This window comes from Nanorana parkeri, unplaced genomic scaffold, assembly GCF_000935625.1.
Source record: "Nanorana parkeri isolate BGI_ZX_2015 unplaced genomic scaffold, ASM93562v1 scaffold175, whole genome shotgun sequence".
Classification (NCBI taxonomy): domain Eukaryota; kingdom Metazoa; phylum Chordata; class Amphibia; order Anura; family Dicroglossidae; genus Nanorana; species Nanorana parkeri.
The window spans coordinates 1,565,737-1,589,906 of NW_017306443.1; the positions used below are offsets into that span (position 1 = coordinate 1,565,737).

The 24,170-nt window shown below is 44.1% G+C and overlaps 1 protein-coding gene across 1 annotated transcript in view; it reads right to left on the reverse strand.

Annotated features, from left to right (window-relative positions):
- EIF1AX (eukaryotic translation initiation factor 1A, X-linked) overlaps positions 1 to 8,136 on the reverse strand; it is an 18,756-nt gene extending 10,620 nt beyond the window's left edge. Inside the window, exon 1 of the mRNA XM_018554841.1 lies at positions 7,915 to 8,136. Within this exon, the coding sequence (XP_018410343.1) occupies positions 7,915 to 7,930 (16 nt within the window). The 5' untranslated portion in view covers positions 7,931 to 8,136. The remainder of the gene's footprint in view (positions 1 to 7,914) is intronic.
- Positions 8,137 to 24,170: the final 16,034 nt, after the last annotated feature.

A 24,170-nucleotide genomic window follows, 5' to 3' on the forward strand; every position in this document is an offset into this window, starting at 1 on the left:
GAACCACCATTTGCCATCCTGCCATATCTAATCCCTTGAAAGTCCATAGCAAAAGCAGTATTTAACTCTCAAACTTTTTCAGTAATTAATCCAGATCAGACCAATATATATTGCTCAGTAAAGGTCACGTACGTCTTTACATAACTGCCCGAACACTTACAGTCATGTTTCCAAACAGTTGGCTCCAATGCTCAACTTCCCTGAACTTCCTGGGCAGTAGAAGATGACAAAGGACAGAGCAGTCTCCAGCCGCTGTCCATCTACTAGCTTGGAGGAGGGAGGTGGAAAGCAGAGTGTCTTACCATTCTGTGCCTGTGTTCTTGTGGAGTTGACTAGCACACACACGAGTGGTTCCTAGTCCTAAAACAGGATATCGGGTTCAGTGCCTATGGGACCAGCCGATTCTGTAGGAAGCTACAACTTTTATACGTCAAGGAGCAGAATCAATTGTTAGCAATTTCATCAGCATGGAGAATAGCTTAAAAGCATTTTCCCTCTAATAGCATTTTAAACATTCAGGCTCTGCATTGTTCCCTTGTGGTCAGCTCCTACCCAGCCCCTACTCCAATTGGTGTCTTTTCAGCTCCCTCTATGCTTCATACACCCCAACTTTAAAACTTCTGACCCCCCACCCCATGGTGGCACACATTAACAAATAAGTGTGTAGGTAAACTTTTGAGCGATTGCCCAAGAAGGCACCATGGTGTGTTATAAAGCACTTAACAGCCAAAACCAGTTCTGCCCAAGTTAACCCTTCATGATCCAAAAATGTAGTGAAAAAAAAACACACTTTGCTGGATATGAACGTCATACATCATACTTCTTTTGCCATCTAAGGTATATCCTATGTCACATATAATTCATGTGACACATTTATTATACTAATTATTTGTATTGACAAACAAATTAATTGTAAAAAATTCTCAATGAATTGAAGTGACTGCACTAAAATAGTGCTCACATAACCAAGCAAGCATGAATCACATCAAGGTAATAGCATCGCCCTGACTAAGCATTTAAAGAAATGCATAGCGTTTAACATATACCATGTTTGTCATATAAAATAGCACACATGAATGTTTCATATTTACATATCCATCCAGGCAGAGTTCCAGGCTATCCTCAACTACGTCACTGAAAAAAAGCCCGTTCACAGAGCTCAACACCACACAACTCGATGAGTCGTACAAATAACTCATCCCACCTCTGCTCTCTTCAGATAGGGGCTTTATGGAGTGTTGATCAAAGAGTCTGAAAGATAACCATTTCTGTCTCACAGTCTCATGAGAAAACCCCCTAATACCTTGTGAATTATGTGTCAACACTCTGCATCGGGTGCTTGTTTTTATTTATTTTTTAAACATTTATATAAAATATTTTACAAACAAGAAAAAAAAACAAAAACGTAAGCCTGTGCTTTGCCCACTGTTCAGAACCAATTAAGAAACCTTTTTAAGCTGCAAATTATTCTGTGTAGAACTTGAATAAAGAGCCCTAAGGCATAGAGCATCTACAATGTGGAAAATAATTTCTTTTACATAGTACATAGTATTTGAGGTTGAATAAAGACAAGACAAGACTATAGGATCTCATTCTTAGGAGTACTGGTACCCGTCTATTACGGTCCCTCAGGAAATCGTCCTAAAGTTTCTTAAACAACTCCACAATCTTAGCTGAAATCACTCAGCAGCAAGTTCCAGATCCTAACTGCTCTAACTGTGAAGAACCCCCTTCGGCCCTTGTGCTGGAATTTCTTTTCAACAAATTTAGGTGATGGCCTCTAGTTTTTGTAACGGAGTTAATTTTAAACAGTTTATCGCTAATGTTGCTACCACCATTGGACATCTTGTACATGGAAATCCTATCCTCCCTTAATCTCCTCACCTCCAATATGAACATGTTTAAATTTAGTAACCTTGTCTCGTAGCTCTGGTCCTCCATCCCCCCCAATTAGTTTGGTTGCCCTCCGCTGGACTTTTTCCAGCTCAAGGACATCTTTTACTACCGCCGCGGCGATCGCTCTCTTCTGTTCTCTCTTGTCTTTCTCGGCTGCTGCAGCTGCAGGGCAGGCGAGAAGGAGGAGAACTGAAGTGAACGATGGTAGTGTCCCATCCAGAGCCGAAACTAGTTCTCTGCGCTCTCTCTCTCCTGGCCGCTGCAGCTCCAGGAAGTGGGCACTGAGAGGCGGCTCTGATCACACCTGTTATTGCTTCCTCTCTCTCCTTCGAGCCGCTCTGAAGCTGCAGCGGCCAGGAGGAGAGAGGGGGAGCGCTGACAGGTGTGATCGTAGCTGCCTCTCTGAGTGCCTGATTCGTGGAGCTGAAGCTGCAGCGATCGGGAGGAGAGAGAGGTATCGCTTAGCGTTGTGATCAGAGCAGTATTAAAGAGCCCCCCCTCCCAGTTCACATCTTTTGGCCATTATTAATCTGGGTTGCCCCACTCAGTATGCCTGTCGCTTACGGCCATATTGAGTGGGGCACTCATATTAATAACGTGCTGGATTAGTCTGACCCAGGGGTGGACTAGGCCCGGGGGCAGGGTGGCAATTGCCCACCGGGTCTCTCCGATACCTTTGCAAACGCCGCCCCAAGCACCTCTTGGTCGCTCTGCTGCTGCAGCGGCCGAGAGGGGAGAGATTAAATGCTTACAGCGGCAGTTGAGGGTGTTTGCGAAGGTATCAGGGAGGCTTGGGGAGCAATTGCCACCCTGCCCCTGGGTCAGACTAATCCAGCACGTTATTAATCTTAGTTCCCCACTCAATACGACCGCAAGCGACGGGCAAACTGAGTGGGGCAACTCAGATTAATAACGTCAGAAAGATGTGGACTGGGAGGGGGGCCTCTTTAAGACTGCTCTGACTTTAAAACTGCGGTGGCGGTGAGAAGAGAACAAGGAGCTGGACTGTCATCGTCTGTGCCCACTTCGACTGGGCTCCTTGGCGGCCACAACAGTTTCCTCCGCTCACCTCAGTTGCCATTGGTGGGAGAGGAAGACTGCCGAACTGCAGTTGGCCAGCTTCTGCTGCGCGGGAGAGAGAGCACCTGGAGCCGGCTGGAGGTGTAGGAAACCTCGCTGCTCCCCCCACCATCACCAGAAGAAGAGGTCAAAGCAACTGTAAGTCCCTGTACTTTCTTTGTGACCTCTGTACTGCGTTACATACTGACCGCTGGCCTCTGTACTGTGTACTGAGTGTCAAACCCTGACCTCTTCACTGCGCGTCACATTGCTGACCGATGCACTGTGCGTCACACAGCTGGCCTCTGTATTCTGCATTGCACCACTGAATTCTGTACTCTGCGTTGTTACTGATCTTTGTATTCTGCGTCATACCGCTGACCTGGCGGAGTTAAGGCCGGGGCAGGGTAGGGGTTAGGTGGGGCAACTGGTGGCGAGTAACTTTTAAAAGGTCTGGCTAGTAGCTTAGTACTTTAAATTTTGAGCCCTGGTATAGCCTATTTGTTTATTTTTATTTCCAAAGTGCATTACTTTGCATTTATCGACATTAAACCTCATCTGCCACATTAATGCCCACTCCCCTATTTTATCCAGGTCCTCCTGTAATGTTATAATGTCTAAGTCCGTGTCTATTACCCTCCCAATTTTGGTGTCATCCGCAAACACGGAAATATCACTCTTAACACCCTCCCCGATGTCATTAATAAATAAGTTGAACAATATGGGACCCAGCACAGAACCCTGAGGCACACCGCTCATTACACTAGCCCAGTCTGAAAAGGTGCCATTTACAGATAAACTGGGAGTTTTATCATGTGTGTCAAACCCGTTTCCCTCCTGAGTGTATACTTAGGAGAAAAAAGTGTTCAGCGCCTCGGCCCTCTCCTTGTCATTTGTGACTACCTTCCCACTTTCTTCCTTTATTGGGCCTATCTGCTCCTTTCTCACCTTTTTACTGTTAATATATATTGGTAGAATTTTTTGGGGTTCTTTTTACCATCTGTGGCGATAGGCTTTTCGCACTCAGTTTTAGTTGCCCGTGTTATTAGTTTGCATTTCTTGTTACATTCTTTGTAGTTAAGGAACACCAATGCCGTCCCCAGGTTCTAGTCCGTCCAGCCCACTTGCCTTTTCTGTATTCAATATTAAAAGTAATCACATTGTGATCACTATTACCCAATGACTCCCCAATTACAATATCCTTGATAAACCCTGCATTATTAGTGACAATTAGATCTAGGATGGCATTTTTTCTGGTCGGAATCTCCACCATCTGGTCCATGAAATTGTCGTTGCAGATTTTTGTAACTTTGCCCACTTACAAAGAAATGAAAGGTCTATAATTTTTTTCATAGGTATATTTTAAATATAAAAAAAAATCCAGAAAAGAAAAAAATAAGAACACGATACAAATGTTATAAATTGAGTTGCAGTTCAGTGAGTAAAATAAGTATTTTATACCCAAACAACCAACAACAATTCTGGCTCCCACAGACTGGCTATGGGATACGCAGATTATTCCTGTCCGCTTAAGAAGGCGCTCCCAACGACAACTCGTTATGTATATAAAAAGACACCTGTCCACAGAATCTTTCTTCCATTCAAACCTCACCACCATGGGCAAGACCAAAGAGCTGTCAGAGGACGTTAGGGACAAGATTGTAGACCTGCACAAGGCTGGAATGGGCTACAAGATTATCAACAAAAAGCTTGGTGAGAAGGAAACAACTGTTGGAGCGATTATTCACAAATGGAAGGAATACGAAATAACAAATCGCCCTCGGTCTGGAGCTCCATGCAAGATTTCACCTCATGGGGTAAGGATGATCATGAGAAAAGTGAGGGATCAGCCCAGAACTACACAGGAGGAGCTTGTGAATGATCTTAAGGCAGTTGGGACCAGTCGCCAAACAATACACAACCATGGATTGAGATCCTAAAGCGCTCGCAAGGTCCCCTTCCTGTAAGAAGGTGCATGTACAGGCCCTTCTGAAGTTTGCCAATGAACATCTAAATGATTCAGAGAAAGTGCTGCGGTCAGATGAGACCAAAATTGAGCTCTTTGACATTAACTCGACTCGTCGTGTTTGGAGGAAGAAAAATGCCGACTACGACCCTAAGAACACCATCCCTACAGTCAAGCACGGAGGTGGAAACATTATGCTTTGGGGCTGTTTCTCTGATAAAAGGTACAGGCCGACTCTGCCGCATTGAGGGGCCAATGGACAGGGGCCATGTATTGTAAAATCTTGGACGAGAACCTTCTTACTCAGCCAGAACACTGAAGATGGGTCGTGGATGGGTCTTTCAGCATGACAATGACCCAAAACATACCGCCAAAGCAATGGCTAAAGAAGAAGCACACTAAGGTCATGGAGTGGCCCTGGTTGAGAAGTGCCTGATTACAGACTCTGTGGTAGACCTTCCTCCTAAAAGGTCAGCGTACACGTTATAATCTGAATGTTCAATATCTCTACAATCAACTTTAGATGCATCAAAACTATGTAATATGATGACCTCCCTGTTATAAACAATTATTTGCATTCGGTCAGACAGGCCCTTGCACTACATAGTTGTTGGAAGGTCTAAAGCAGATTGTAATGGACACCAGGATTATGTGACCTGATGTAAGAACTAAATTTTGTGTTATAATATTTATTTAAAAGGCATTTAACGTGGAAGTAAACTAAACCCTAAAAAAATTAAAAATGTGGGCTTCCAAGAAGCTTTTGCCATGATGAGCAAGTATGCACAGCACAATACGGCAGCTTTTCTAGAAAAGCAATCCCCTCCAGCGCTCTGTCAACTCTCTAGGGTTGGGGTCAGCTGTGCCCGCCCCCTCCCCTGTTCGTTCCGCCAGTCAGCGCTGGAGGATCAGACAGGGGAGGGGGGAATCCCTGCAGGGAGCCGTGAGTGATAGCCACGGCTCTCTGCAGAGATAGATAGAGAAGTAAGCGAGCGACTGTATGTTCGCTCACTTCCCGATCTACTGAGCAGACCTGTGGCAATGACACAGGTCGGCTCAGATTATGAGGCTGAGTGAATATCACTCGCCTCATAATTCTCCTTTAAAAAAACCTGCCTATCAGCAAAAAAAATTAAAAAAAAATAAAAATAAAAAGGACTACTACTTTGCCGACCAACTGGGACCAACCTATTCTATTTTAGTTACATGTTCTCATTTACAAAAAGTTAGCAAAACTTAAAAATAAATAAAACAAACAAACTTGCTGCTTACAATTTTTGGGGTGAAAATTCCAAAACGGAATTTTCCTCTAGAACGCAAGCTGGGAGGTAGAGCGAGAGTTAATGTTATCATAATTAACTCTGTCTGAACTGTGCTGGCAGATCTCATGATCAGTCGTAAACTAGATTTGAACACTGGCTGTCCTAACAAAAAAGGTAATTCCACTTTCCCAGGGGAACTTGGGAAAATGGAATTATTACCACCACCAATTTGCAACCACCCCCCCGTGTCCACGATCACTCCTTCCCCTCCACAGCTACTGGTATTATATTGGTACTACGTACATGTGATTGCTTCCCTGCAATATGCATTTTACATTTTCCTCACAAGAAGCGCTTTTCATTGGTGGCGGTGATACCCAACATGTGTAACGCACTCGTCATTTTCGTATGTAGGTGCACCCGACGCATGTTAACGATAATACGTACGTGCTCGCAGGGGACTATAAAAAATAAATATTACATTTTATTTAATCTTATTTTTTTAACTTAACGGATATCACATGGGGGACATACAAGCCCCCTATGTGATAGAATACTAACAGTGACAGGTTCTCTTTAAGGCGATATTAGTGGTTAATTTTTCCCCTGTTACCTTAGTACTCCAAATAAGCTATTGGAGTGCAGAACACGCTCCAATAGCTTATTACCTGACTTCTGGAGCCGAGCATTGACAGCTGAGGGACCAGAAGTGATACAATCAGCGTTCCATAGGAGCGGGGAGATGATCAGTGAATGGATGTTTGCTGGTCTCCTTCCCCGCCAACACCTGACATACCGATCCCGGGCCCACAGGAGGGACAGCGGAGCCCCAGAAGCAAGGAGGGGGTGTCGGGTGCGGTCACACTTGGCCGGCGTAGTGCGCCCCCACTCGCCTTTACACTGGGAGTGGTTCTGAGCCGGCAAAATCACTTTCAGTGTAAAGCCGACAGTCGAAGCAGTAAGGGGCCCGCTGCTGCGGATGTAGGATACATGTGTGGCAGCGAAAGGGTTAAACAACAAGAACCTTTATGTTAGTGACAGGAACTGGCCCCACTAGAGGCATTCAAACTTGTTCAGAATAGCTTGCAGTCTGCCTAAAGGCCTCCTCCAAAGAAACACCTAAAATTTCAGACATTTTTTTCTCATTTAGATATGCGGTGTGAAAAGGAACACGCAAAGACAGCGGGGCTTTCCCAAATTAAACGGCAAAGTGATAACGCACGCTTGGTGCCACAGAATTCAATTGCTCTCTATGGGCTCTGGTCACACCACAACGCTGTGCGGAGGTGGGAATGCTGTGTGTAGCATAAAAATGCATGCATTATGTATTTTTGTGCCATTTCAATGAGGGTAAAGAAAAGGTAAACAGTGCCTGGCATTGTGTAGCAACAGCAAGGGTTGATGCAACAGACATCGCAAGCGGCTGTAGTGAGTGGGCTGGTGTGAATGAACCCTAAAGCTTGTGAGAGGGATTCTCCACTGATGGTGCCATACCTTCCCCTTGATTGTTTCCTCAGGACAGGTTCTCTTATAAACTATAAACGCACTGAGCCAGAGACTGTCTGTATGCGGTGCTGATTAAAACAGACTGCCTGCCTGTGCTCCCCCTCCAGTATTACAGACGACACACCATCCACCCTCTATCCCTATGACATTACAGAAAAAGGCCCAGGCGGCCTTTATTTTCCATCTGCTATACAGGAGCCGCCGATCGGTCTCCCTGGGCCTCACCTTTATTCTTCGGCATGGTGAAAACTACCGGCCGTGTGGATGAGTCAAAGCGGCTAAATCAGGATCCCGGGCGGAGGCGTGAGCTGACAAAGATCTGCTGTCCTGTGACTCGCTTCACCTAATACTCAGAACAGACCAGAAGGGACTCTGCTCGTGATCCCGCGTGCGTAAAGAACCGGCGTGCACAGCCGTAAGAGGAGCGTCCTTACGTAGAATCTACAACGTACAGCTAAAGTTACGTCAGCAGGACGTCGGCGCTACCGTACAAGCTGGGATAGGAAACTGCTCTTTTTTTGTACAATAACTTTATTCATACAAGTGGTTCTATGCATTCTGACGGTTTTAGACTCTGAAGCTGTGCTGGTATTTTGTTGAAACAGAGGGCCAAGTGCTGCCCCTGACATCACCAAAGGGCCACAATATTATAGGTAATGAATGCAATGCTCGAAAATGCTGCCAGAGACTGCAGATATTAAATAGGAGATTGTCAGAGACTACATTCATAAAACATTAGGTGGACAGTGAGGGAAGACATGATTCATGATCGGATACTGAGGACATGTGATAGGAGCTGCTTACACATTACATGATACTGTTATAGATCACTTGTATTAACATATTAGGGCACAGGACCCATGCACACCATCACTATACCTGGGAATGTTTCAATGTTGGTGAATTTGAGATTAGTGAGGGGCCAGCAGTGCACGGATCTAAAATGGAGGTATCAGTTTAGCCCCCATTCACACTTATGAAGCAGGCATGTTGCGCATAGGGCAGGCCTTTCATTGCAGTGGGTAAGAAGAAGGCAAAGAAGATCATGCACCATTTTGAGCTTTGCATGTTTTATAATTGCATGTTTTTTTGCATGCAAATGCACTTTGCTTGGTGCACATGGGGTGCCATTAACACACTGCATGCACAGCGCACATTTAACGAATAGGGTAGTCCATTTAATTTCGATGGGCTGTCCCATGTGTGGCAAAGAAGCTCATGCACCTTTTGGAACTTTGATTTTTGCGCGTTTTATAACTACTTATGTTTTTGCATATGAAAAACGCGTGTCTGGCAAGGTGTGTTTGGGGTGCCATTAACAATGTATGGCACCTCGAGCGAGCCACAGGTTTTTCACACGTTTTATGAACATGTGCAAAATTGTGGGATTTTGCGTGCATTCACACACTACACTAGGGCGAATGGGGGCTAAATAGTGATTCACGTAGTGCACCGCCAGTGAGTCTGGGACTAACAGTGCCACAAGGCGTCTGTGTGTACTCAGCCAGGCTACTTTTAATATATAATCCATTACAAAGCACTCTTCTAATAGTGGCAGGCAAATTGTTATTACCTTGGGTATTACTCAGCAGTAGGCTTATATATGCAAGAGGTGCTGCAGCAGCTGAAAAACTCTCCACAGTTGCTTGTGACTACCAGCTTCCCCCATTCCTAAGGGTCCTTGTGCTTGACATCAAGAGGCCACTCTATACTGTTATTATCCCACCGAGCACATAATCAATTGGGTGCCGATTGTCAAAAGTAGAAGGCAGACAGCCATGGAGCAACATGAGAGAGACAGACAAGTGGATGAGAGGCCTGGATCAGAGGTGGTACACTCTCTGTGTTAATGGGTACCTGGAAACGTAAGTGCTTCTGGGGAGGGCAGAGACTGGATCTGCTGTGAGCTCAGCAACAGCTTGCTGGGAAGCACAGAGGATCCACTTGCAGCTGAGGATAAGTTGGCAGCAACAGGAAACATACAGCGTCCAGGTATGGTGATGGTGTGAATGGGTCCCAAGTCTTGATTGAATAGGGATGTTCCTCCCCAGCATCAGCTTGCTACTAGCTGACAGATGTATTCACATTGCTGTAGTTTCTCCTATTAAGCCTATGGCAGCATAATGGCAGAAAACTCCTACTGGCCTCCAAAGATGGCAGTCAAAAGTCGGAGTCCTAGGACAAGATTTGGGGATTTCCCAGGTATGACCATCATGCTGCAGTGTAACCACAATGACAGTAACATGCAATACGCATGTTGGTGATATGCAGTGCCATTCATTCTAAACAACACTAAAACTAATCTTGCCCTTGGTCATGCGTTGCAGCACACCACAACACATGGTAACACACTATCGTACATTGTATTAAGCTGCATTACAGAACATAGTGAATAAACTCAAACTTTTTTCAGTAATGAATCCAGACCAAACTGATATAGATTCCCTAGCAAGGTAGTTCTATACATTTTTGGTTAAGCACTTACAGTCATCATGTTTCCAAATAGCTGGCTCAAACCAAATAGCTGGACCTGGATAAAATAGGGGAGTGGGCAACTATGTGGCAGAGGAGGTTTAATGTCGATAAATGCAAAGTTATGCACTTTGGGAGGAATAATAAGCAAATGGGTTATACAATTATGGGTATGCCGCTAGGGAAGTCGGAAATGGAGAAAGATTTGGGGGTCATTGTAGACCACAAACTGAATAATAAATTACAGTGCCAGGTTGCTGTAAGCAAAGCTAGTAGAATCTTGTCCTGCATCAAGAAGGGAATATTTTGCACAGCTTGGCTTCCCTAAATAATCCTGTCTAGTACAACATCACAAGGCACAGCAATGTTTCCATCAGCTGCCCATCAACTAGCCTGGAGGAAGGAGGAGGGGGGTATTTTGCCTTGCTATTCCTGTGTGTTTGTGGAGACAGACAAAGCTTACAAGCACACACAAGAGTGGCTCCATAGGACCCTGCAAGGCAAAGGAGCCACCCTAAAATAGGATATCGGGACCAGTGCTCAGGGGACCAGCTGATTCTGCAGAAAACTAGTTACATAGTATTTGAGGTTGAAAAAAAGACACAGGTCCATCAAGTTCAACCTGTGTGTGTTTGTGCATATGAGTCCCTGTGTGGTTTAGTATTTAAGAGTACCTGTACCCCTGTATGTTATGGTCTCTGAGGAAGGGATCTAAATGCTTTTTGCATGATTCAATACTCTCTGCTGATACCACTGATTGTGGAAGAGAGTTACAAAATCGAACCGCTCTAACTGAAAAGAAGCCTCAACGCCCTTTGTGGTTAAATCTTTTCTCCACCAGTTTTAGGTGGTGGCCTCTAGTCTTTGTTACGGAGTTTACTGTAAAAAGTTAATTGCTGATGTTGCCATCACCATCAAAATCATGTCCCCTCTTAATCGTCTCACTTCCACCGTGATCCACCCTTCTCTGCACTCTCTAAAACGATCAGGTCTATTCACAAGAGGGTGAAGAGTTTGGAGAAGGCAGGAGAAGTGAACAATCTAGGGGAACAGAGCTGAACTGGAAAGTGAGCTGAATTGCATAATGTTTCCAAATCAGCTATGTGGTCCTAGATTGTTCACTTCTTCAAACTCTTCACCCTTTTGTGAATAACCCTGTAAAACGTTTAAACATCAAGGAGCAGCATTGTAAATGATTTCATCAGCATCTGAAATAGCTTAAACCATTTTGACTTTAATATCACTTTAAGTAACTAACCCTTTCATTTCCCGCACCTCCCATGCCCCTTTGGCTGATGAAGGTAGCTCATGCCAGTCGAGGCATACCTTGACCTCTTGATCAGTTTTACTTTATGTGTTTCCTATATATAGGACAGAAGCTGTTGTACCACTTCACCAGCTGTCATAGGATGCTGCTCCCAAAGCCATAGTTTCTTATCTTGCTCTGACAATAGATCAGAATCTAGAAATAACTGTATGCAGGTGAGGTAAATGGTTCTAATTTTAGGTTGTATCTCTTCTATAAACCAGTAGTTTTGGGCGCACTGGTAATTGTTGACCACGGGGTGCGGGTATTATTATTATACAGGATTGATATAGCGGCAACAGTTTGTGCAGCGCTTTACAATATAAGGAAGACATTACAATCACAATACAATACAATGCAAGACAAGATGGTAAGGAGGGCCTACAATCTAAAAGGGAGGGGCAAGTGATACATGAGGAGGTAGCTGTGTGGGGATGAATTGTTTGCAAAGGTGATGGTTGAGTGGTTAGGTCAGTGATGGCGAACCTTGGCACTCCAGGTGTTTTGGAACTACAAGTCCCATGAGGCATTGCAAGGCTCTGACAGCCACATACATAACTCCCAGAGGCAGATGCATCTTGGGATTTGTAGTTTTGGCACAGCTGGAGTGCCAAGGTTCGCCACCACTGGGTTAGGTTGAGGTGGGATACGCTTCCCTGAAGAGATTAGTCTAAAGGGATCGCCTAAAAGCAGTCAGAGTGGGAGATAGACGGACAGGTTGGGGTAGAGAGTTCCATAGGATGGCAGAGACTCTAGTGAAGTCCTGGAGGCGAGCATGGGAGGAGTTGATGAGGGAGCTGCAAAGCAGAAGGTCTTTGGAAGAGCAGAGGGGACGGTTAGGGTGATACTTTGAGACCAGGTTTGAGATATATCCGGGGGCAGAGTTGTTGATGGCTTTGTAAGTGTTTGTTAATATTTTAAATGTTATCCTTTGGGTGTGTGGAAGCCAGTGTAGGGATTGACAGAGGGGGGTTGCAGACACGGAGCGTTTGGTTAGGTGGATGAGTCTAACACATCAATACTTTTATCTTCCGGATGTGTTCCAGATGGGAATTGATGGAAAACCTTTTCAATTAGAATACAAACAACACCAAAAATACAGTTTGTTTAGTTGAGCACTGAAGGTTTTTTTTCCTTTTATGACTTCTATTAATTTGTAAAATTATTGAACAGGAATTTCTCAAATGTATGTCAATTTGCAACATCAAAGGCCTGTTCACACGACATCCGTTTTCTGTGCTGACCTGATCCGTACGCTCCTGCACTAAAAATGCATCCCAATGTATCCCTATGTGTTTTATGGGCTTCAGTTCTCACGTGCGCAGTCCGTTCAGGTTACGACATAAAAATACTGCATGTCACATTTTGTACGGTCAGGAAACGCAAAACGCATAAAAAACGCACTGCACTGCAGCTAACATACTGACAGCCCCACTCCAGCAAAAAAAAAAACTGGAACGCATCAAAAACGCTGCAAAACACATAGCACCGCGTCTGCAGATCCGCACCTGATCAGGACCTGAAACTCATGTGAACAGGCCCTAAGACATACATAGTGTAGGGACCCTGCCCTAAGAAGTAGTTTGCCCAGCCTGATTTAAGTTACATAGTTAGTCAGGTTGAAAAAAAACACCGAATTCAGTCATCAAGTGCTGCTGGGCTGTAGTCAGTCTGAGCATGTGTTGTTATAGTTCTGCTTTTGTTAGGTTTCCTCTAAGCTTAGTTTTATTGTTTGTTTCTGCCTTCTGTTGGGGAGTGTCCCTGGCAATAGTGTGAGACAAGAATACAATAATTTGTTATGTGTCCCTGGCCAACATTAAGAAGTTTATTGGCAGTGGTGCATACTGGGGACTCTCTGGGAACCCTCTTGCCTCCTGTGCTGTTGCCAGTAGAGGAGGCTATGTGTTCGAGTTCAGTGCCTCCCAGGCCTGCTGCTTAGGGAGGGCTTTTGCCAGAAGAGAGGCCTGGATCTGAGGCCTAGGAACTCTGGACCACTTGGATTGGAATGCGGGGGGGGGGGGGGTTTAATTTGTGAGGAGTGAAAAACGTCGGGACACCTGGGATGGAGAGGGGGGGGGGGGGGGGGAATTAATTGCTGAAGAGTGTCCTGGAGAGCTGGCTAGAAACTACTGCCAGTTGGTTACAGTTAAATAAAGAATCTGGGCTTAAAGTGCCATCTCTCAGTAAGTTGAGGTATGCACATCCTTATTGGAGGAAGGGTTTAGGAATGACAGCTCTTTAATATGTAGCCCCCTCTTTTTCAGGGGAACAAAAGTAATTGGACAATTGATTTAAAAGCTGTTTCATGGACAGGTGTGGGCTATTGCTTCATTATTTTATCTTCAATTAAGCAGTAAAAGGTCTGGAGTTGATTCCAGGTGTGGCATTTGCATTTGGAAGCTGTCGCTGTGATATACTATAACTGTCTTTCTATGTGATTGTATGACAGTGCTAGGGATATCAGAGCTCCTACAGGGGAAGAGTGTAATGGAAATAATTCAGTGTTCCCTGTAAAGGTGGCCATACACTTTACAAGGTCTTGCGATGGTTGTAAAGTAATTTAAAAAAACGTACGATCTGCCCACCTTGGACAGGCAGATCATACTTGCACTGAGTACCGCTGAGGGGTGGGCTTGCAATGCTGAGTGGGCAGTGTGCGCTTGTGCACCTCGGGTCAAGCGGCTTTTGTCTTGCGATCGCGCTACCAACCCGTCAAAAATCGTACGATTTTCAGCGGGTTTTCTAGCGTGCTCGTTATATGAAAATCGTACGACTGTACAGTAAATGCAGTCGCATACTGCCCATCAACCTTACGATCTTACGATCGCGGGACCACCCGCGATTATCGTACGATAATCATCATGTGTATGGGCCCCTGAAGGCCCCTTTTACACGGGCTGATCAGGAGAGGATCCATGCACGGATCAGAGCAGTATAGTGTGGATGTCACCACCGTGACATCTGTGTCTATACAGTTTCTTCCTCCATCTTCCGATGGAGGAAAAAAACTGCAATTACCGGACCCCATGACGGTCTATGGGGAATCGGATGTAAACAGACGTGTGCCGATCAGATCCGCATGAAAAACTGACAGGCAGACCTGATCGGAGCGGCCGTGTGAAAGAAACCTAAGGAATGTGGAATATGCTGATGTTACATAACTGATTAACCAACTATCTACCACCGCGTGTTTATGAATGGCAAAGTAATGGATGTTTATTTCAGCAAGGTAATTCATAAACATAATTGCAGAAATAACCACTGGGTGGCAGTGCACCATTTAATAGCCATGAACCAAGCTGATATAAGACGGGAAATTTGTCAAAACTGGAGCAGACAGAATCTAGAGCAGTTGCCCAGTGCAACCAATCACCTTCTGTCTTTCACTTTCAAAGCTTAACTAAACAAACTGAAGAGAGAAGCTGATTAGTTACTATGGGAAACTGCTCTAGATTCTGTCTGCTCCAGTCTTCATAAATTTCCCCCACAGAATGCAGAGCCAATCTTAGCAGCTCTGTACCTTGCAATCCCTGTGATGACCAATCACAGCTATCACAGATGTAAACAGTTGCACTGTTTACATCTGAGGGCCCGCCCCTTCCTCTCACAATGGAGGAACTAATTAATGGAAGATCATGCATTAGTTCCAGATCAGCAGCAGCAGATTCAAGGTAGAGGGGTTTGCTTTGGGGGGATCATGTATATTAACTCTTCATTTCCCTTATCCTGTACATCTGCACATTACCCCTCTCATCTCCGTCCATCCTCTGTATGTGACCTTTATGTTGACCCTCCTCCTCCCTCTGTGTGTGATTTGTATATTTAATAATGTGCTGTATCTGGTCCATGCTCCATGTTTTAACCACCTCAATACCGACATATTTCCTAATTTACAAAAATTGTGGCAACATTAGATCCTTGGGGCGTCCATATTTAACAAGAGGTCATTTGGGGGGTGTTTGTACTGTTCTGACATTTTTATTTGATATGTTTCATAATAGAAAGTATGGGAAAAAGGTTTTTGCGTTGGTCTTTTTTCCTTTTATATACTAAAAAATGAAAATCCCAGCAGATATTAAATAACACTAAAAGCTCTGTCTCAAAAAAATAAATTAAATCTAAAATGCACAGGGCTTGAAAAATGTTAGGGTGTCTCACCAGTCAGTCAAAAATATCACCAGTCAGCATGACTGGACTACAGCCTTGCAATTTCTGTTAACATTTTTTGGGGACAGATAGAGCTTTCTTTTGGAGGTATATAATCACCACTGGGGGGGGGTATTTTTTACTAAATAATGAAAAAAGTACAGTAAATTTCAAATAAAAAAATGTTTTCCCTACGTTATGTAATAAAACATATATTCTTCCCCATATTCATGGTAAAATATAAAAGACGGGGTCACGTTGGGTAAATAGGCACCAACCATGTCAAGCCTTATAATTGCGCGCGTCCGCAAAAACGACCATGCTGAAAATTGGCCATAGGCGACACTTAAAATGCTTTTACCGCTCATCAGTTTAGTGTTATGAGTAATTAATGGCCCTAAAATTATTGCTCATACTCCGACGTTCGCGGTTATATGTAACATGTGCGGCACAATAGGCGCAATCGTTGTTTTCGCCCGTAGGTGCACCCGACGCATATCTGCATGTGTATGTGGGGGGCGGAGGACTTACATTTTTTTTATTTAATTTTTTTTAATGCTTCTTTATTTTTTTTTATGATTCTTTAATTTTTGTATTACTTTTTTCCACAACTTTAGTGCTATCACATGGGGGGCTAAGCCCTAAAATTATTGCTCATACTCCGACGTTCGCGGTTATATGTAACATGTGCGGCACAATAGGCGCAATCGTTGTTTTCGCCCGTAGGTGCACCCGACGCATATCTGCATGTGTATGTGGGGGGCGGAGGACTTACATTTTTTTTATTTAATTTTTTTTAATGCTTCTTTATTTTTTTTTATGATTCTTTAATTTTTGTATTACTTTTTTCCACAACTTTAGTGCTATCACATGGGGGGCTAAGAAGCCCCCTATGTGATAGCCAATTTACATGACAGGTCCTCTTTATGAAGACATCAGGGGTCTCCAAGACCCCTAATGTCACCTAGGGGACCCCAGAGCAGCTGATGAAGCAGAGTTCTGCTTCATCAGCTTCTGTAGCTGGAAAGTGACACTGAATGCAGGAAGTGATGCAATCTACATCACTTCCTGCATTCCGGGACTGGAGAGAAGATCAAAGTGGGATTGTGTACTGATCTCCCTTTGATCTCCTGTCACAGAGCCGTGCCGGTCCCGGCCGCATCGGGCACAGCGGATCTCGGGACCGGCAACGGCAGTGACAGCTGCTGCTAATGCAAGCGATCGGGCGACTCGAGACGCTCGATCGCTTGAATGTAAAGCTCCCGGCCGGCCGTGTAATTGCAACGGCCGGGAAGCTGCTCGTCGGGCTCCACCGTCCTCTCGTCACAGACGAGTGGATTTTTCAAGCCCTGAAAATGCATCTGTGTACAGAGTTTCATGATGGAGTAATTGTCAGTCAAACTGTCACAGCATTAAAAACTGACAGACCGTCTGGTAATGAAGGGGTGTATACAGGCTGGTACTCGAGTGGTTAAAATAAATATATATTATCTTTCTGAAACCAACTGTGAACTGTTTCTGTACCTGTTTTGATCTCTATTGTAGATCCTTGCGCTCTAGTTAAATTAAATTACTGCCGTTGCTGATATTCTCAATGGTTAAAATGACTGCAAAGTGCTACCCCAGAGAAGCTGATGAAGCAGAGTTCTGCTTCATCAGCTTCTGTAGCTGGAAAGTGACACTGAATGCAGGAAGTGATGCAATCTACATCACTTCCTGCATTCCGGGACTGGAGAGAAGATCAAAGTGGGATTGTGTACTGATCTCCCTTTGATCTCCTGTCACAGAGCCGTGCCGGTCCCGGCCGCATCGGGCACAGCGGATCTCGGGACCGGCAACGGCAGTGACAGCTGCTGCTAATGCAAGCGATCGGGCGACTCGAGACGCTCGATCGCTTGAATGTAAAGCTCCCGGCCGGCCGTGTAATTGCAACGGCCGGGAAGCTGCTCGTCGGGCTCCACCGTCCTCTCGTCACAGACGAGTGGATTTTTCAAGCCCTGAAAATGCATCTGTGTACAGAGTTTCATGATGGAGTAATTGTCAGTCAAACTGTCACAGCATTAAAAACTGACAGACCGTCTGGTAATGAAGGGGTGTATACAGGCTGGTACTCGAGTGGTTAAAATAAATATATATTATCTTTCTGAAACCAACTGTGAACTGTTTCTGTACCTGTTTTGATCTCTATTGTAGATCCTTGCGCTCTAGTTAAATTAAATTACTGCCGTTGCTGATATTCTCAATGGTTAAAATGACTGCAAAGTGCTGTAATGCATATATTGATGGAACCATTATCTTTATACTTCCTGTGTTTTCCAGCTCATGAAAGATTCAATCTTCCTTCATATATGAGTATTACCAATCTGTCTTACACCATTAGGCTTTACATTAGGGTTAATGGGAACTGCAGGACAAATGTACGATTCAGTGCGAGAATTATTTATAACATTTAATGATGGGCAAATCTATCCAGGTTCGATTTGTCAAGGGTTTGGTGAATCTTGTTTGAAATTTGGTGAACTTAGAGGTGAATAGAAGTCTTGGATACCGAATTTAGGCATTTTCAGGACTAATAAACTACCGTCAAAAAAAGGCATCAGAAGCTGTGCACATGTGACGTGCCAAAGTAGGGTTAAAAATAGCGTACAGTGGGGAGAAAGTATTTTAATGTTGCTTTGAGGGCAACATTAAAAAATACACAAATCCTTTAACCCTTTCGCTGCCAGAACCATTTTTGCTCCTTTTTTTTTTTTGCACACGTTAAAATGCACATTTCAGGCCTGAAGCTTACTTAACCCTGAAAGCGGAGACCCTGTAAGATAAAATGTTGGCAACTGGTTAACCAATTTTTTGGTTAAAAAAATACCGATGAAATATATACCAAACATTTCAAGTTCCAACACTGTGTGGGTCCGTATAATGGTGAAAAACTACAATAGACACTACATAGACAATGCTTTAAAAGCTTTTATCATCAATTTAGAGTTAACTGTCAATAATTGGCCCAGAATTATTGCATTCACTCAGGCATGTGCAGTGATACCCAACACGTGTGGCACAATTGTTGTTTTCATATGTAGGAGCGTCAGGCATGTTTTTGCATTCATATGTGGGGGGCTGGGGAATTAGGAAAATGTTGGGGGTTGTTTTTTAATTTGTTTAATTTAACTTTTTTTTTTTAACTTAACTTTATTACTACCACATAGGCGGTTCATAAGTGGTGACAGGTTCTCTTTAAGGAAACATTGGGCCACACTTTAAGGATTAAATGCTTGCTCATGCCTAGGAAAACTTGGTAAAGCAATTTTATTTACTGAATCCCAGCTCCCCCGACAGTCAGCACTCACCTCTCTCCCCTCCGCTCTGGCTTGTGGACTGTCCCTCAGCATCCTCACATTTAATGCAGGTGCATTAGATCTGATGACATCAGAGGGGCCTCCAACCACCAAGAGGCTGCGGACATTAGTCTTGGAGCCAGCGGGTGCGGGATCAGGTAAGTAAAATGACTTTACTCTAGGCCCCTAGCCATAAATGAGCAGGTAGCCCCACTGCAAAGGTAAGGTTTTTGTGTGCCCAGCGATAGGCTTTTATTGTAACTCCAGCCAAAATATGTTTTTCTATATCGTCTGTTGGGGGGCACAGCTTAATGATAATTAAGCAACCTAGGGTTATACTGTCACTTACAAGGGAAATTAATACTAGGCACATAGAAAAACTGAAAGCCACTCCCCTTGACACTGACTTTTCCGACCGCCTCACTTTTAGCTAGTGTCCTTAGGGGAATAGATGTCTCTTTCTTCTCTGCTATACACTGAGTGGCCAGATTTTTATGACCACCTGACGTTTGTAGGCAAATTAGCTATAATTAGCTATAATTTTGCGCTGAAGTTGCTAGAGGGCCAGACCATTGTAAATAGGGAAGCAGGTTGTTTACCACGACAGTAGAAGTGATTTTTTTCTGAAGATATGGGTAAACAACACGATTTAACAGCCTTTGAACGTGGGATGATTGTTGGCGCTCGGAGCCATAGAGCGAGTATCAGCAAAACAGCAGAATTCGTTAAATGTTCAAGAGCAGCTGTTGTTAAAGTGTTTAAAGACTGGACTGTCAGCCGAGAATCGGGTCTGAACGTGCGAATTGTGGCCGTCAGCGACTAGTCAATGTTAGGGCAGAACGGAGAGTGGCAAGACTGGTACAAGACAACAGAAGGCAACGGTGCAGTGTCAGATTCCTCGCATCACCTTTCAACATCTCGTGGAGGCGGCCCAACGAAGTCATCCCGTGGAGTCATCTCGTGGCCCAACGAAGTACTGATGGGGTGGTCATAATAATCTGGCCACTCAGTGTATATTTCATTTGGATATTGGAAATCCTAAATCTCCACTTAGGCAACAAGGGCAGGTTTGCCATTTCCCGGATCCTGCAGGCGACAACTCGTCTGTGTTCCATTTACCACAGGATTCCATTTTCAGTGCAGGCCAGTACTCCTGGTGTTGACAATCAGTGTTTTTGATTGCATTGAACAGATAACAGTCGCGTTGAGGACAGCTATGGAGGCTAACTGGGTTATATCTTGGGTATCCCGTTCTTCTATCCAGATCCACGGGGCTACCTCCTAAATATTGTCTGGTCTCTGCTTTAGAAAATATATACTTTTAGGGGGCAGTAATAGTCAGGCCTAAAATGTGCATTTTAACATGTGAAGGAAAAATGCAAACAAGGCTCTGGCAGAAAGGGTTAAAGACAGGAAATATGACAATGACCGGTGTATTTTTCTTCACTTTGGAGAGATTTCCTCGTAGTTCCCATTGTATCCCTAGCGCAGGATGTGAAGGGAAAACTCCCCACTAGGACACAGGGGAGAAAAAAAAAAAAAAAAAAAAGCATGTGAGAGCTGCACAGACAGTAGAGAGGTTCGGCGGAAGGAGGCGTGGCCCCGGAAACGCGTCAACTTAGGCATACTGTGCTGGCACACAGGAGTAGTATTGTGTGCAGCTCTCGCATGCTGTGTTTTGCTTTTTGCTAAAATGAGGATCAACCTCTGATTTTGAAGGCTCATTGTCATCTACTCTTTTATGAGTATTATTCTACTTTTGCCGTTTGTCTAATAAAAATGTATCTACACTAGGGAAGGCGCCTCTTGTTTTTGTTTATTCCTTAAATGTACCTAGTCTATTACATTGTAATTAGCTGTTTCTGACAGATGCAGGCAGATAAAGGGTAACAGAATAGTTTAATTATACTTAAAGGGGACCTTTACTCCCATAACTGACTTTTTCTTCCTGCAACCTCCCCCTCACATGATATATATATAAAAAAAAAGGCTTTGTTTTGTTTACTTTTTTTTCCACTCTGGTCCACCCCCTGCCTTCATTGTGTCCTAGGCAAGAGTGACGTGTCCTGTTTCTGCAACATCCTGGGATATTTATACCCTGGAATACAGCTTCACCTAGACAGCCCGCGTTCATAGATATACCCAGGGGCAATTTCACGGAGAGATAGGTGGCAACGTGGGTAGCTCACTGGCCACTTACCTCTCACGGTGGAATGAATGATAGAAGTGCATGAGGATCGATCCACATTCAATTTAACAGTGTCTGCAATTTTAATAGGTTTTAATGGTGGTATTGTCAGCAAATGTGTTATCTTGTATGTTTTTCAATAAAAATAATTTTTCACGCAACCAACTGGCTTGTCCGGATCCTGAAATTGACCACTATTAACCCGCCATCTTGTGACGAGTTAACCTCCCTTTTTTTTTTCTTCTGCACAAATACGGTCAGGGATCGGACTACACAAGCAGTTGAGTAAATATTAGGAGGGGAATTAGAATTCATCGGATCTCCAGGCAGGAACAATACCCAATTTGTCCCAACATCCTGGGATATCCCTGCTGTTGGGCCAACCTTGGCGGCATGTCATTAGGGTCAGCACCACCCAATTACATAGGAAGGAAAGATGGTGGTGCAGGACCCTGTCTGTGGTAGCGGTGCAGCCGATCGTAGCAGAACAACGCTGGATTCGCTGGGCAGGTGAGTATGTTTCCTGAAGAAAATCCTGTCGAACAGGTAAGAAGGGATGGACAAAAAACCAAAAGCAGACGAAGGAGTGAAATACCTATTTAACTTTCACTGATCAACTGTATAACAGTGTTACAGTGATCAGAGAAGCAGGACATGCTGCGGCCCTTCTACACAGACAAAATGACTTCTGGTGGGTGTTTTCACCTACTGTAGGGGACCTTGTGTGTTTACTTACAGTAGAACTGAGGCCAAAGCTTTTTTTTTTTTTTTAGTTTTGGATAGAGTAAGGAAGGATTAAAACCCCCATCAGCATCAGTTTCCCACTGGGGAGATTTCCCTTCACTTCATGTCTGATAGCCTCAAGAGGAAGTGAAAAGAAATCCCTTCAAAGAGAAGGAAATCCTTCATGTAAGAAGGGCCACCAACACTAGTGTCCACATTACAAGATTTCCTTTCTATTCCTGTTCTGATGACAACCCAACATTTGGGATTTACTTTCAGTGATAAGTCACCAGGCCTAATTGTGAGGGTGGATCTCCCTAAAGGGGGGCACAGACAGCACTAAAAACCTCTCCACTCTATCCAAAACTATATAAACAATTTTGGCTTCAGTTGCACTTTAAATGAGGAAGTATTTAGTACTTTCAAAGTCTGAAACTGAGTAGACAGTGGTCATGTGTCTTACACCAGCCCTGCACAACCAGGGTGCCGTTTGCCTTCCTCAAAGGCGCCTCGAAATTTTTAAACAGCGTCATTCCTTTCCATGGCACAGGCAGGCTTCTGATGTGAAAGTGGGGAGGGGGCACTTGTAGTTAGTGGGAGAGGAGGACTCTGATGTGAAAGAGGGGCTCTAATCTGATGGGAGGCTATTGATTTGAAGGGGCACTGTCATGTCAAAAGGCCACCCTTTTTTTTTTTTTATGTTTTTGCGTGGGGTCGCCCCTTAAAACCCATCTGGTATAAAGGTTGGCTATGGAATTTTTAGGGGCTAAATTTTTTTTTTTTTTTTTGTTTTTGCGTGGGGTCGCCCCTTAAAACCCATCTGGTATAAAGGTTGGCTATGGAATTTTTAGGGGCTAAATTTTTTTTTTTTTTTTTGTTTTTGCGTGGGGTCGCCCCTTAAAACCCATCTGGTATAAAGGTTGGCTATGGAATTTTTAGGGGCTAAATTTTTTTTTTTTTTTTTTACTTCTCAGACTGGGGTGTATTGGGATTTTGGACACTTTTAAAGGGTGCCATGACTGAGAAAAGCTTGAGAAACCCTGTCTTACACCATGTTATAGGTCTTCTACATTGTGCTTTTATGGCAGAGCCTGACTATAAGGCCCCATTCACACTGAGCGATTGATCGCGCGGATCGCAGATATTTACAGCGCAATATCGCTCTCCAATGCATGGCAATGGGGCTCTGTCCGTCTCTGTCGCGGGTCATGCGTCACTACAGCAGGACCCTTTTTGGAGCGGATTTTGCCGCAATTCTAGTTTGCTCAATGCAACCATTTGCACGATATCGCGCAAAATGCAAATCGCGCGACAAACACGCAATTTGCGAATCGCTCAGTGTGAATGGGGCCTAAGCCCTTCAGCTTCTGGCCCATAAGAGAACTTGGTGGATTTCCACAATAAGCACAATTTTTTTGTTATCCACTAGATGGCAAGAGTGCGTCACGTATGCTCAGATACCTTACGAACAGGAGAATTGCAGATTCATCCTGAATATTTCCATGAAGATCTGTCTAATCTACAGAGAATTATGGGAAACCAGCCAATCATGATTCCTACATTTTAGGATTCTCTGCAGCTTGGACAAACTGGCAAGCCGATATTCAGGAGACTCAAACAATGTGCAGTTCTCAGTTGCAGCTGATTTTCTACTTGAAGTATGTTTATGTTATTTTACAAGGCACAGAGGAGAAATTAGACCACTTGGGGAGATTTCCAAATAGCACTTAACACAGAATTGTTGAAGAATATGTTTTCAAGATGATAGAAAACCTTTAACCCATCACATGAGAACTTAATGGCGTTTCCACTAAGTTAATATAATAAAAACACCTGCTGTGGTGGGGAAATGACGATTTGTTAAAAAGAACCTGTCCTGGGAGAAATATGTAAGCTGCCATTGCTGACCTTCTAAAAATGGTCATTTGTCTGGCTATATCTAGCTTCAGAGCTTTCGAAGCCCCTGACCTGGAAAAAAATGCAGTCAGTGGAGTCAAGCTCCTGACGTGCATATCAGCTTTTCATGTGTTTGCATTTAGCACAGGGGTAGGCAACCTGGGCACTCCAGCTGTTAAACTCATCATACCCCTGCCTTTTGGAGTCATGCTTGTGGCCGTCATTCTTACAAAACCTCATGGGATATGTAGTTCCACAACAGCTGGAGTGCTAAGGTTGCCTACCCCTGGTTTAGCATGTTCAGAAGAATGAAAGTCATTACCGACTACAATATGATTGCTTGCTAGGGGTTAATGTTACTTTGCACACTGCTATCTTACTGTGGGTGCACAAAGATCCGATTCAAGGACAATAA